Below are 11,728 nucleotides of genomic sequence, written 5' to 3'. Positions count from 1 at the left end.
TTCTTCAGATTGTGATCATATTTTTGAGTAATTTATAGCGATCATTATCGTATTCTGTGTACAGTGTACAGTGTACACACTGCGCTTAAAAATTAAGTAATGAATTTGTTGTTGTTGTTCACGTTTAATTTTTAATGGCACCGAATCGATCAATTACTCACCTATTTTTTGTCTTATGAACCCGTGGTTTGTACTTTGAAGGACTAGAACCCATAATGTGTTAAATTTATCACGACATTTTCAATTTTTTTCTATTTGATGCTGCCGAGTGTTACAATTTGATTTTCCTATTTTTTCTTTTATATATCTATGTGTGTGTGTGTGTGTGTGTGTGTGTGTGTGTGTGTGTGTGTGTGTATGTGTGTGGATGAAATCATCGCTCTGAAATACTTGCATATTGCTTATGATTTTCTCTGTGATTGATGCTGATTGAATTTTCCATCGCTTATTGTCTAATGAAATGCGATGATTGCATCGCACAACTTTTTTCGAAATAAATCTTTGAAAATGGGAAAACAGAATTGAAAAATCGCTTGGGTGTGCAAAAGTTTCAAGTTTATTTCTCAAAATGAAATCAAGTATTTTATCACACGGTTGATGGAGTGTTGAAATAGAGCTGAGCATTAAATTAAAAATAATATAATAAAATGCGCGCATTTCACACGTCATGATCTAATTCTTCGGTTAATCCAAAACGTTATGATAAAAATCGGCTCTCCATTCAAATGATTTCCTGATTCAAAATCGTCGAGAATTATGCTGTTTTTGCCGCATAAAAAACGAATTCAATGTATACGATGTGTTTGTTTTGCAGTTCCATCAATGGCCAAACTGGATGATGGTTGAATTCAGTCAGATATCATCCCATTCATAACCACAGCCCATTGTTAAATTGAATAACACACAAAATGAAAACAAAACTGGTCGCGTGAAAGTATAGACTTGAACCAGCTTCTCTCTTAGGTTTTTATTTTGCTCGATGAGATATTTTATAGGTCTTATCTTTTGAAATCGGCGTTGCTAATGATCACGAACTGCATTCAATACGATTAGGCGAGTATAGCGCGCAGAGTTATATTCAAGCGTAGTAAACAAAGCGTGAGAGATGAATGGTGTGTTGTGATTAAGCAACACCGATTTCAATTCAAAAACGGAATAAGCGGTCGTCTTTTTTTATCGGATTCCCGGCAGGACAAATGCGGTCGAATTGCTATACGCGGGGTATAAGGCGAGTAATCGTGTATATTCTCAATGCGATAAGGTCGCAGTAGAAAAATTTAACGCAAAAAGTCGCCTTCGGGTATACGCGTATATTCGTAGTGCGAATGTTATTGCCTATTGTCTTTTGATCTTCTTCGGCTCGGTTTTGCTCAGTTGTGAGTAGTCGCAATAGCATCGCACTGTGGATTAACGCAAATGTCCCGCCGGAATTAGATCATTTTTTTTAAATTGATGGCATTTTTTTGACAGCGGAATAAAGTCGGGTAGCTATACCATGCATCTTTGGAATTAACAGAAATGATTTGTCAAACAAAGCGCTTACATGAAAAATGAACACCGAACTAGTAAAATTGAAATACCATAATCTCTGGGAGATTTCGTTGAACTAGACATTGAATTACAGCCGACATAATTAAGGCCTATTAAAATTGTCAAAGTTGTTTCATATTTTGTTTTTTTTTCTCGTTTCGACGACAATTTTGTTTTCTTCTTCTCGTTTTGCATCGGCCACATTGCAGAAATACATACAAATGCAGAGTAACGAAAAGAGCAGAGTAAAGTGCACGGCGGCAAAGACAACCGACACATTTGTTGATGTCTTAATTATGTGTGCTTACACCAGTAATTATAAAAACCTACCTTTTGTGTTGTATTCACAAAATTACACATATCTTTCACAATCATTGGCAAGAGACACAGTACAATGTGCACGAATGAACGAACGAACGAACGGACGATGCATCACATCCATGGCTGGCTATGCTTGAACAACATTCATTTCGGTGTGTAATGTGTTTATGAATTTTTCGTTATGTTCATTTGCGAAATAACGGTTCACGACAAACAAAAAGAAAAAAAATGAAGAAAGAAAAACAGAACCCAAAAATAAAAATGTATTTATCATTGTGATTCTATCGGCGCGGGAACGAAAACCAAAATAGCGATTTGTGGTATTTGAATTGAGCTGGGGCCATGCCACTGTTACGAAATATGAACTTGAGAATCCAAAACGTGATTACAATTACTCAATGGGCTGGCAAATGAAAATCAGCGCACAATAATAGCAGCCACCGCCGAGTACAAATTTGTTGCCGAAATACAGATGCGTTGGGAAAACCTGCGTGCGAGCACGCATTGATAGTAACGGTGATTTGTGATAATCGACTCACCGACATGTGGAGAATGGGCGCACGCACAACTCTAATTGTTGCGTTTTTATTGTTGCTGTTGATAATTTAATATCGCCGATTTACAAATATGTGGTTTCAGTTTTTTATTCGCTGGTTTGTTTGTTTACTTCACATTTCCTTTCATCGAGAGATTGTAATAGATCGCCTGTGCTTTTTTATGGCCTGTATCAAAATGGGAAATTGCACAATTCAACTTTGATTTTTGTTTTGTTTTTTGTTTTTTCCAATACGAATGAATTCTCAAATTGTCTGCATTTTTATTTTACATTTTTCTAAAAAAAAAAATCTTATATATAAATAAATTGTTTTATTTATTTGTTTCGTCTTTGTATTTTGTTTTGTTTTGTTTCGTGTTTCTTTGCGAAACGGCTTTTTATGACAGTCTCAACAGGTGAATTGGTTTTCGTGCATTTTACTCTCGACAGTCGGTTTTCATGTCATCGTTATTATTGTCGTCATTCTCCAGCCATTTAGATTGGTCACATTCATTCACGCCTGATGTCACTACCGTTGAACCTGTGCGAATAATATATCAATTACCAGGGAAGTGTATTTTTAAAGACCTCGCCGTCAAATGACCTTGATCAATGCTATGTGTCATTACTGCCTACTTGAGCTCCACAAATCAATGTCTCATTGTTATCTTCAACATAACAACTACTGTTGCTTCTGCTGCTGCTGCTGCCGCCATGGTTGTCATCGCTTTTGTGCCATACCATTGCAATTATAATAAAGGTTTTCACAATTTGCTCGCGATTTTCTTGTGTTGCTTATCTCATTCTCTCTGTCATTCGTGAACTCCACTTGGATTTTCATTCAAAAATCCACTTGGTACAAAATTTTTGGATGCGATCGCAAGCGCATAAGATTTTATGTCTCGACGCTCAATTACATATATGTATATCCATCTCATTACGTACAAACGCTTTTGAACCAATTCTACAAGTTGAGATGTGTGAATCATGCACTGATTTGTTTTTTTTTAAATTTCATTTTGGCTTCGGCTCTTCGAAATGGGTGTCACGATTAATTGGGTTCGATTGGACCGTGAGCCTTCAGGCGATTTGATGGAATTATTATTACTTGATTGCTTCATGTGGGTGGTATTAGAGGCTAATTATAAAGCTAATAAAATCGTCATTTCGCGAGCGCTCCACAAAACAAACATATACAAAAATGTCTGCCATTGCCAAAGTAATCGTACTATTATTATTTTTTTACCCAACTACAAACCCAATTGGTTGTGTGCAATTAAAAAATATATATAGCACAATTGTTATTCTTTCAACTCGATCATTTGGCAAGTATGTTGTTGTTGTTGTTTTTTTTTCATTTCCATCAAAAGTTTAGCAAGTATCTATTTTTATTTCGATTTCAATAAGTAAAACGTACTTTTGCTAATAACGTGACATATTTTTTTGCCGTCGAGGCCAACACATCGATTCAATCGGATCACACAATTATTCTACGAAATTTCTACATCGTGCAATTGGTTTCATTTGTTCTTTATTGAGTTTCGTGTTGCTGTTGTTGCCTTTATTTGTTTGTTTGTGTGTGTGTGTGTTTTTTTTCTTTGCGATCTCCGTGCCGATGAAAGACTCGGATTTTCAACGGGAATGAAATAAAGAGCGAATCGCGGTGCGACATTCAACTCACCAAAAGAACCTATGTAACCTGTAAATTGATTTATAAGCGAGTCGCGATGCTATATCAAAATGTTTCATCGGATTCGAAATCCGGTGAATATATGGCTGATGATCAAAATGTTTGCGTTTGAGCGCTTTTCATGCACTACTGGCAAGTACGTTGTGAGGAAGGCTGCATTTCATAATTATAATAATTCATGATGATACAAATCGAACGAAAAAATTTGTGGTGGTAGTGCTGCTGCCATCGCAGTATCCATATTGCACGGATGCACACCAAGTGAATACAATGTACTTGCTGGCTTAGGTTTCACAAGAAAACCGTTAAAAGACAGTATCCACATGCAATTTATTCGATTTAAATTGTCGTTCGGTTGTTGTGGGTTTTTTTTTCTCTTCATCGATAGAATCCTGTAATGGTGAACCGATTCTTCGTATAGCGTGTACTTCATTTCATTTTGTGTCATTGTGAGCGATCGTTGAATGCATTCGCAACAGGTGTGAGTTGTGCGCAAGCAATGGCAACAAACAAAAAAAAACAACAACAACACAAAATCGTTGTATATCAACGATGTGCGCACCGCGACTTAAGTAATTATATGTTATTGAAATCGAGAAGTTTGGCTTTTGTTGTGTCAGTATCCATTATTGTGATTAGTTTTCGTGTGGTTGCCCAATTTAAAGTTCATTTATAATAAAAGTAACCGAATGCGAAATCAAGTGTAGAGCGAGAGAGGTACAGATAAAGTGCGCTCAGTCACAGTAACAGCGGCTACAATCATGATTGGAATTCCACTAGAATACCACCGCGGCACAATATACACACACACACACGCATTGATCTATCTATTGGAATGTGTGCTTTGAGTCAACCGCATTGTAATCATTTTTAAAAACAAAATCCATTTGCACATAATTGTAATATAATCGAGCAAGAACTTGTGTAAATATTCACAAACAATCTGCTTCGACCAGTGTGCTTATTTACGTTTATATTATAGCTTTTTTCGTCTTTCAATTCAGTTATTTGCATTGTAAAATGAGCGTAATAATGGAAAATGACCAAATATTTTGAACGGTGTCCAGTTTAGGTAGTCTCGGTGCAAGCGTATGATGAAATAAACGCGGTTGATGACATTAATTGTGTTATTTTTTACCATTGCAATGCGTGTTATTGTGTGCCTCAGTCTCACACTGAGGTATGTTTGTTCAACGAGGATAATATTCAATGGCAGCAAAAAACATGCAGCTTGCGTATCTTATGACAGGAGAGTTGAACGCACACTTAACCCGCCATCTAAAACAATAAACAGATCGTCAATTTTGTGTAAAACAATTGCTCAAAAATAACTGTTATAGGCCCGAATATGATTCGCATTTCTATTTCATTTCGACGTCAGTTGTTGTATCATTTTTGGGCGATTTTACCAATTGTTTCTTTTTTTCTTCTTTGTTCGTGCTCATTCTCTCGTTTTGTTCGAAAAGCGAAAAAGTAACAAAAAACTTATTACGAACATGAAATCAGCAAAACGCTAAATGGTGTAATAGCCATAAAAACGTCGATTATTTCTCGTTTTTTTTCGGTTTGCTTCTGAATTTGAATGCTTGTTGAAAGAAAATACAATAATTGATGGAAGGCAACAAATGAAACCACAGCCCACAACTAGCAACAACAACAACAGTAGCAACAGCAAAGAGACGTGAGCCCAACGGCCGAAATATTCCATTGGACAGTTTGCATTGTTTCTAATTGAATAATGAGAGATGTAATTATGGATCATGTCGTGAAATCGACACAGGACGTAACAATTAATTTCCAAATTGTTGACGTTTTATGGATGCGAGAATGTGCGCGCGCGCGTAAACTAAAGAATAAATGTGCAGAAGAGAAAACAAAATTGTTGCTATATTCTGTTGCTGCGACTGTATATTGTTTCACATTGTCAAAATATACAATCACAATTGAAAAATTGTGGCAAATAAAAAGACTTTGAAAACCACGGCAGCACGACACGACCTAGGCCAATTGCTCATTTTAAAGAGAGAAGAGAAAAATAAATACAACGTAATATTCCGTAATAAAGTGTAAAATTCGTCTTTTTGCGCTGATTTTTCACTGTTTTTCTTTTTTCTTTTCTGAATTGGATATTATACGCTTTATTGGAAATAACACTTATATTGAAAAAAAATTCAAATGTATGTAATGGTTGTTCTGCCGTGGTGTAGATAGCTGTGTTCGCCCAAGCCATTTGTCAGAGTTTTGCCTCGACACTCGTTTTTATCAATTGATTTTGTTTTCATCAGCCAGATATTAAATTCTTATATCCGAATTTATTACGATGGTTCGGAAAATCGAGCGGAAAACGCAACGAATTCGGTTACATACTGTAGTACAAAGCCACCGAACCTCGCACGATAGGGTCATGTTCGTTCAAATGTTCCCGATATAATTTTCATTTATGATTCATGAGTGAAAGGTTCTACCGCTTTGAGACCAGAAGTTGGCCATTATGACACCCTTTTATTCATTTTGAATGATTTGAATGGACACTTGGTTGGATTTCTCCAAACGAACGGATGAAAATTCATTTTTTTCTTCTCTCATTTGAATACTCGACAATTCAACCTATGATTATATTCAAGTGAGAAGAAAAAAACAGATCAAAAGCAACAAAAATTGAACACTCATGAGAGGCGGTAACATATACTGCAGTAGAAAAAAACATAACGAAAAAGAAGACGCCACAAAAGTTGAAAGAAAACGTTCCACCCGAAAAGTATATCAATGAAAACAAAAGCATGACCTTCATTGCCGCGATTTTGAATTAACGGAACGGTTCATACATGTGAGATAGAGCCGACAACAAAAGAGAGATAGAGGAGACGACGATGAAAAGAATAGGCGTTCGTGCACCGAGACATCATCAACAATGATGCTGCTGCTGTTGCTACTTCTTCTTCACTGTCTCTTTCGTTTGCATATTTCCCATCCAATAGCAATAGCAGCAGCAGCAAAAATAACTGTGGCGGCAACTGTCTTTTGGTATAAGCAAAGAGAGAAACAACGCAACAATTGTATTCACGCGCCAGCCTATTCACCAACAACTGTTGTCCGCTGTGTGTCCATCCAGTGTGAAACCTTCTTTCGTTTCAAGTCACAGCCTGAAAACAATTACCTCATATTTACCGTTAGCTAATATTCGATCGAAAGTTGAAGAAAAACCAAAATTGAAACACAGAGAGCGGCCGTCGATCGCTGAAATGAAGAAATCACGCTCTGATACAATCTATTGTTGCCAAAATTGGCGATCAAGTCGAAACCAAAAGCAACAACGAAGGAAAATCGAATAAGAAGAGAGAAAAAAACGTACTCGGTAATTATAAGCCAGAACTATAGTTCCGCAGGGACCACACATTTTCATGCAGTCAACTATTTAATAGAAAATCAGAATCATTCTGACACTTTTGTAATTGACTTGCTTCATTACTTGTAATTTGTGTTCGCTATTCCATCTGTTTCATTGTAATGTATGGGTGTGTGTGTGTGTGTGTTTCTTGTCATAAAAGTTACGGAATGAAATAAAATGAAAAATTTGTCATGCATCTGACATTGATTAAGACGTGTATTGATATCTACGTTAATCCAACGGTGTGAAAACTAAATCTTGGAAAGAGTCTCAAAACCGTAAAACAACAATAACACGTAAACAACGCACAGTAAGGCATGTAAGTTAGAAACATCGAAAACATTTCATTTTATGCAAATTTGTTTTTCTCGTTTTTTTCTTCATGTTTTGTGCCAGCGTTTAAAGTGCCAGAGTGCTCACGGCTCTTTCAGCACCAAGTGCTAAAGGCATCGGGATAGACAGATACATGATTGTGCATACGTACTTAACTGGCGTCGTAATTATATACACAATTAATGCTTTTATGTACCGATGTTTTGCTATTTGCGCTCAAAAACTTCAAAATGCCATTCTACATGTACATCTATGAAACAATTAACACATTACTATTATTATTGTATTTAAATTACGTGGCAAAAAATTCTCGGCGCGCAAGGATGAGAGATGTGATGTATGCCAGTTTCCCGAAACTAATCTGAACTGCAGGCCAACCAGCATTTGTTTCGTAGTTGTACACACACACACACTCACACACACCGTTGTTGCTTCCGTTATTTCGTTGAAATTGCCACACAATAGACGGTGGCCAATTGTGGTGTCGATTTGCAAGTTCATATTTTAGTTAAAATTAATGGATGGTGTCTTTATCCTCTATGCCATCTCTCTTGTCTTTACCACACTCGGTTAATGCACGAGCACCACATGAAGTGTGTATCAGCAAAGTTTGTGTTTGGCTGGAAGGCAAATTCACACTGATCTACGGCACTGAATTATTCACATCAGTGCAAAGTACCGTGTAAATGAACGTATATTTTTTTAAGGTCCTGTGGACATATTTTGCGTATTCGTTTCATAATTAGGCAGCAGCAGACACGATGTAGAGAAAAAATAATAATAATAGGTGGAAATAATAGCAATGAATAACCTGGATAATTGATTATTTTTCTTAATTGGTGTGAACGCTATTATTTATTCGGATCGATGTTTTCGTTGTACTTTGTGCAACTTTGATTCCTCGTTTCTTTCATCTCTCTCGTTTCAACCATTCGATGTATTTCCCATTTTCAATATGATTGAATGCAATCCATTGCCAATTAAATTGTACCATAGTTGCGCTAGTTGTTTTCGTTCCTTTTTCACTACTTTGATTTTTCTATCGGTTGCTGTAGCTTTATGCCTCACTCTTGTCTTTATTTGAACGGATTTCGATTATATTGGTCGTGTTATGTCGAAGAATGTATGATTTTCGATCAATGAACAGAGGTAATCTAGGCAAATTAGTGCACATGATAAACATATCACGCTGTTGTGCACAACGAAATATGCGATTGGCACGCGTTCCATTGTTTGTTTTTCTGCGGCCATATTGTTTTTTCTTTCTTTCTTCTGCCATATGAATGTTGTAACCGTTCGATTGAGCTGTTGGCTTACACCAGAATGGCCAGCATTTTCATTGGCCTGCACTACCGTTTCTCATCAAGAATCATTGCGATCGTTTTTTTTCAATGCAATGACATGATCTTTTGTCCATAAGAAGCTAATGCCACGGGAATCAACAGAAAGAGATAGATCGAAGGCAAAAAATACATGGCAAAACAACAGAGGTTAGATATATGTGTCGTAATATGAAGTGCACGTATGGCCACAGAAAATGACTTGCACATTTCCGCTTTTAGAGACGATCGTGTCCATAAATCATCTAGTTTGCTGTCGTCGCCACGAACCGACACAATTTTTTCATGCACATTTTTCGCTTTCTGTGTGTGTGTGCTGTGTCGAAAATTGGCATATTTTATTGGAAGTCGATTTAACACACACACTTACACGCACACACACAATTCGAAACATCTAATGCGATCAAAAGACAAAAACAAACGGTGCTGTCCAATGCCGTGCATCCACTGAACTGTGACCCAAAAGATGAACTCCATTCTTCTTTTGTTCATTATTTTGTTGTTGTTCGCACCGAGCATGATGGCCAATGAGTATTATATTTTAAAATGAGACCGGGTGCTCCGAATAAATTCCACCGAGAGAATTTCATTCCGAACAATTCAATTAAGACGAAATCAAGATAGATTAATGGCTATTTGTATTTCATTAACAGCATGCTGTCCCAACCGTAAAACCCGATGTGAGTATTCGAATTGTCTTTTTTTTTTTAATTTGTCTGTTTTTCCATTCCTTCCTTTGGTTTGGTTTTAGAATGTCATCTCTGTGCATGATCTTAATTACTGTCTGTATGCTATTATAGGTCAATATTTGTATCACTTTTGTGATGATCTTTGGCTATGCGATACATCCAGTTTTCTCGAGGACTCTCAATGTCGTAACAGATTTCTTCAAGCGATAAAACTGATCCGCAAAGACTCATAAATTTGAGGGGAAAATAAAACAATGCTTATGTTCAATTAGCGGATAAAGCGGGTATTAATGGTGTTTATTACTTTGAAAATGAGTGTAGTACACGTACAGAGGTATGTTTCAGATTATTTGGTTTTCTTTTTTTCGTTTTTTAAAAAATTTAAATTACTTTGTTTGTTTGGATGATGGGACAAAGAAGTAGAAGAATAGAAAATATTTGGAAATATCCTCCATGTAGAATTAAACATTTACCAGAGCGATCCTTGGCCATTGTATCCGTATGAGATTGAGTTGATTGAGTTGTATGGCAAGAATTGATTGTTTGATGCAATGTATTCGACGGTGCTAGCTGGTGTTCGTTGTTGTTGTTGTTGCCAGTTTCCGTAGGTGAAGAATAAGTTACGGTTCAATGGGCCACGTTGAACGGAGTATGATGTTGCACGTGGTGAGGCGACTAAGACTGGCTGAGCCAAACCATGAATAGACAATCCATTTTTGGAGACAACCGCATTAAAGCCACTGATGTCATTTGCTTCGTAGTCGACTGTACGTACGGAGCCATCGGGTTCGACCAGTGAATATTGTCCCTTCACAATGTCACCGTCACGTGTTTCTTGCTGTGATTTTTGATCACCGGTGAAATCATCCGACACCGCATAATTGTAGGTGTACGAAGGATAAGTCTAGTACCCAATTAAATGAAATTAATCACAATTTTTTTTTTGAACAAACACATCGAACGAACGAAAAAATATCGAATTCAATTGTATAGTTCAATTGACACTCACGTATCCATCAAGGTTGCGATTCGACAAAAGTGGATTTGCTGCCACGAATCCAATTACAAAGAAACTGAACAAAACCTAAATAAACAAGAAGAAATTCGTTTTTGGTTCGGTTTAATTTTTTCAAAAACATTTTTTGATTCTTGATTTAATCTTCAAAAAAAGTCCCAGAGGATATTTAGTTGGTAAAATTAGTATTAAATCACTTAGCACTGAATCAAATTTAATTACTTTGACGATTTGCATTTTGAGTTTGAGTTTTCGGTTATCCGCTGATACTTTGTTGAGACTTGCAACTGAAGCGACGAACTGATGCATTTCCAGAGAATCCATATCACTTTTATACCATTCTTGTCGCAAAAAATCGTGTTATTCCAACTGAAAAATCCACCGAGAGTCCTCGGTTTCGTTCTAAAGTTTCAACACATAATGCATGAACTTTTCAATTCCGTTACGCCAGATTTTTTCGGCAAATTGATGCAACCAGAGCGAGAACTATATGTGTTGGCGCATTATAACACGTAGAAATCATTCACATCTATGCTTTGTATTCGGTGCTACTTTTTTTCTTACTAATTTGCCGTTTATGTGGACAAAGAATTCAGTTTCAAATGAATTTGTTAAACAACCTGGAAAACATAGTAATGAACACCTTTTACATAGAAAATGACCCGTTCACAAATAAAATAACGAATCAAATGATTTTTAAATTGCAGTTTACAACATTGCACACCACATCACAATAGACGGGTGTGTAATTTTATATCTTAGATGCAATTGTGTGTTTATCATTAAAAGAATGCCATTATTATTGAAGAATGAGCTAATCGAACAAAAAATGTGATTCACACGCATGGCTTTGACCGACATACGCTCCTATTGAAATTAATACAAAG

The 11,728-nt window shown here is 36.5% G+C and overlaps 1 protein-coding gene across 1 annotated transcript; it reads right to left on the bottom strand.

Moving 5' to 3' along the window:
• Window positions 1–10,094: 10,094 nt before the first annotated feature.
• LOC129578435 (pupal cuticle protein Edg-84A-like) lies at window positions 10,095–11,180 on the bottom strand. Its single transcript, XM_055466987.1, has 3 exons — window positions 11,064–11,180; window positions 10,836–10,910; window positions 10,095–10,730 (listed from the first exon to the last, which is right to left on the bottom strand). The coding sequence occupies exons 1-3, from the start codon at window positions 11,163–11,165 to the stop codon at window positions 10,296–10,298; spliced, it is 612 nt and encodes a 203-aa protein (XP_055322962.1). The 5' UTR covers window positions 11,166–11,180; the 3' UTR covers window positions 10,095–10,295.
• Between the last annotated feature and the right edge of the window lie 548 nt (window positions 11,181–11,728).

Source organism: Sitodiplosis mosellana, unplaced genomic scaffold, assembly GCF_009176505.1.
Source record: "Sitodiplosis mosellana isolate CC-2019 unplaced genomic scaffold, AAFC_SMos_1.0 Smas_scaffold_6226, whole genome shotgun sequence".
NCBI classification, from domain to species: Eukaryota; Metazoa; Arthropoda; class Insecta; order Diptera; family Cecidomyiidae; genus Sitodiplosis; species Sitodiplosis mosellana.
Note: the sequence above shows the minus strand (reverse complement) of the source record. Positions and strands in the feature narration are given on the sequence as shown.

Excerpts from the sequence above, each read along its gene's own strand:
- LOC129578435 (XM_055466987.1), bottom strand. The coding sequence starts at position 11,165 with ATGGATTCTCTGGAAATGCATCAGTTCGTCGCTTCAGTTGCAAGTCTC. Across the intron at positions 10,911-11,063 it reads TCAAAATGCAAATCGTCAAA|GTTTTGTTCAGTTTCTTTGT; the intron begins GTAATTAAATTT and ends TTGTTTATTTAG. Across the intron at positions 10,731-10,835 it reads ATCGCAACCTTGATGGATAC|ACTTATCCTTCGTACACCTA; the intron begins GTGAGTGTCAAT and ends ATTGGGTACTAG.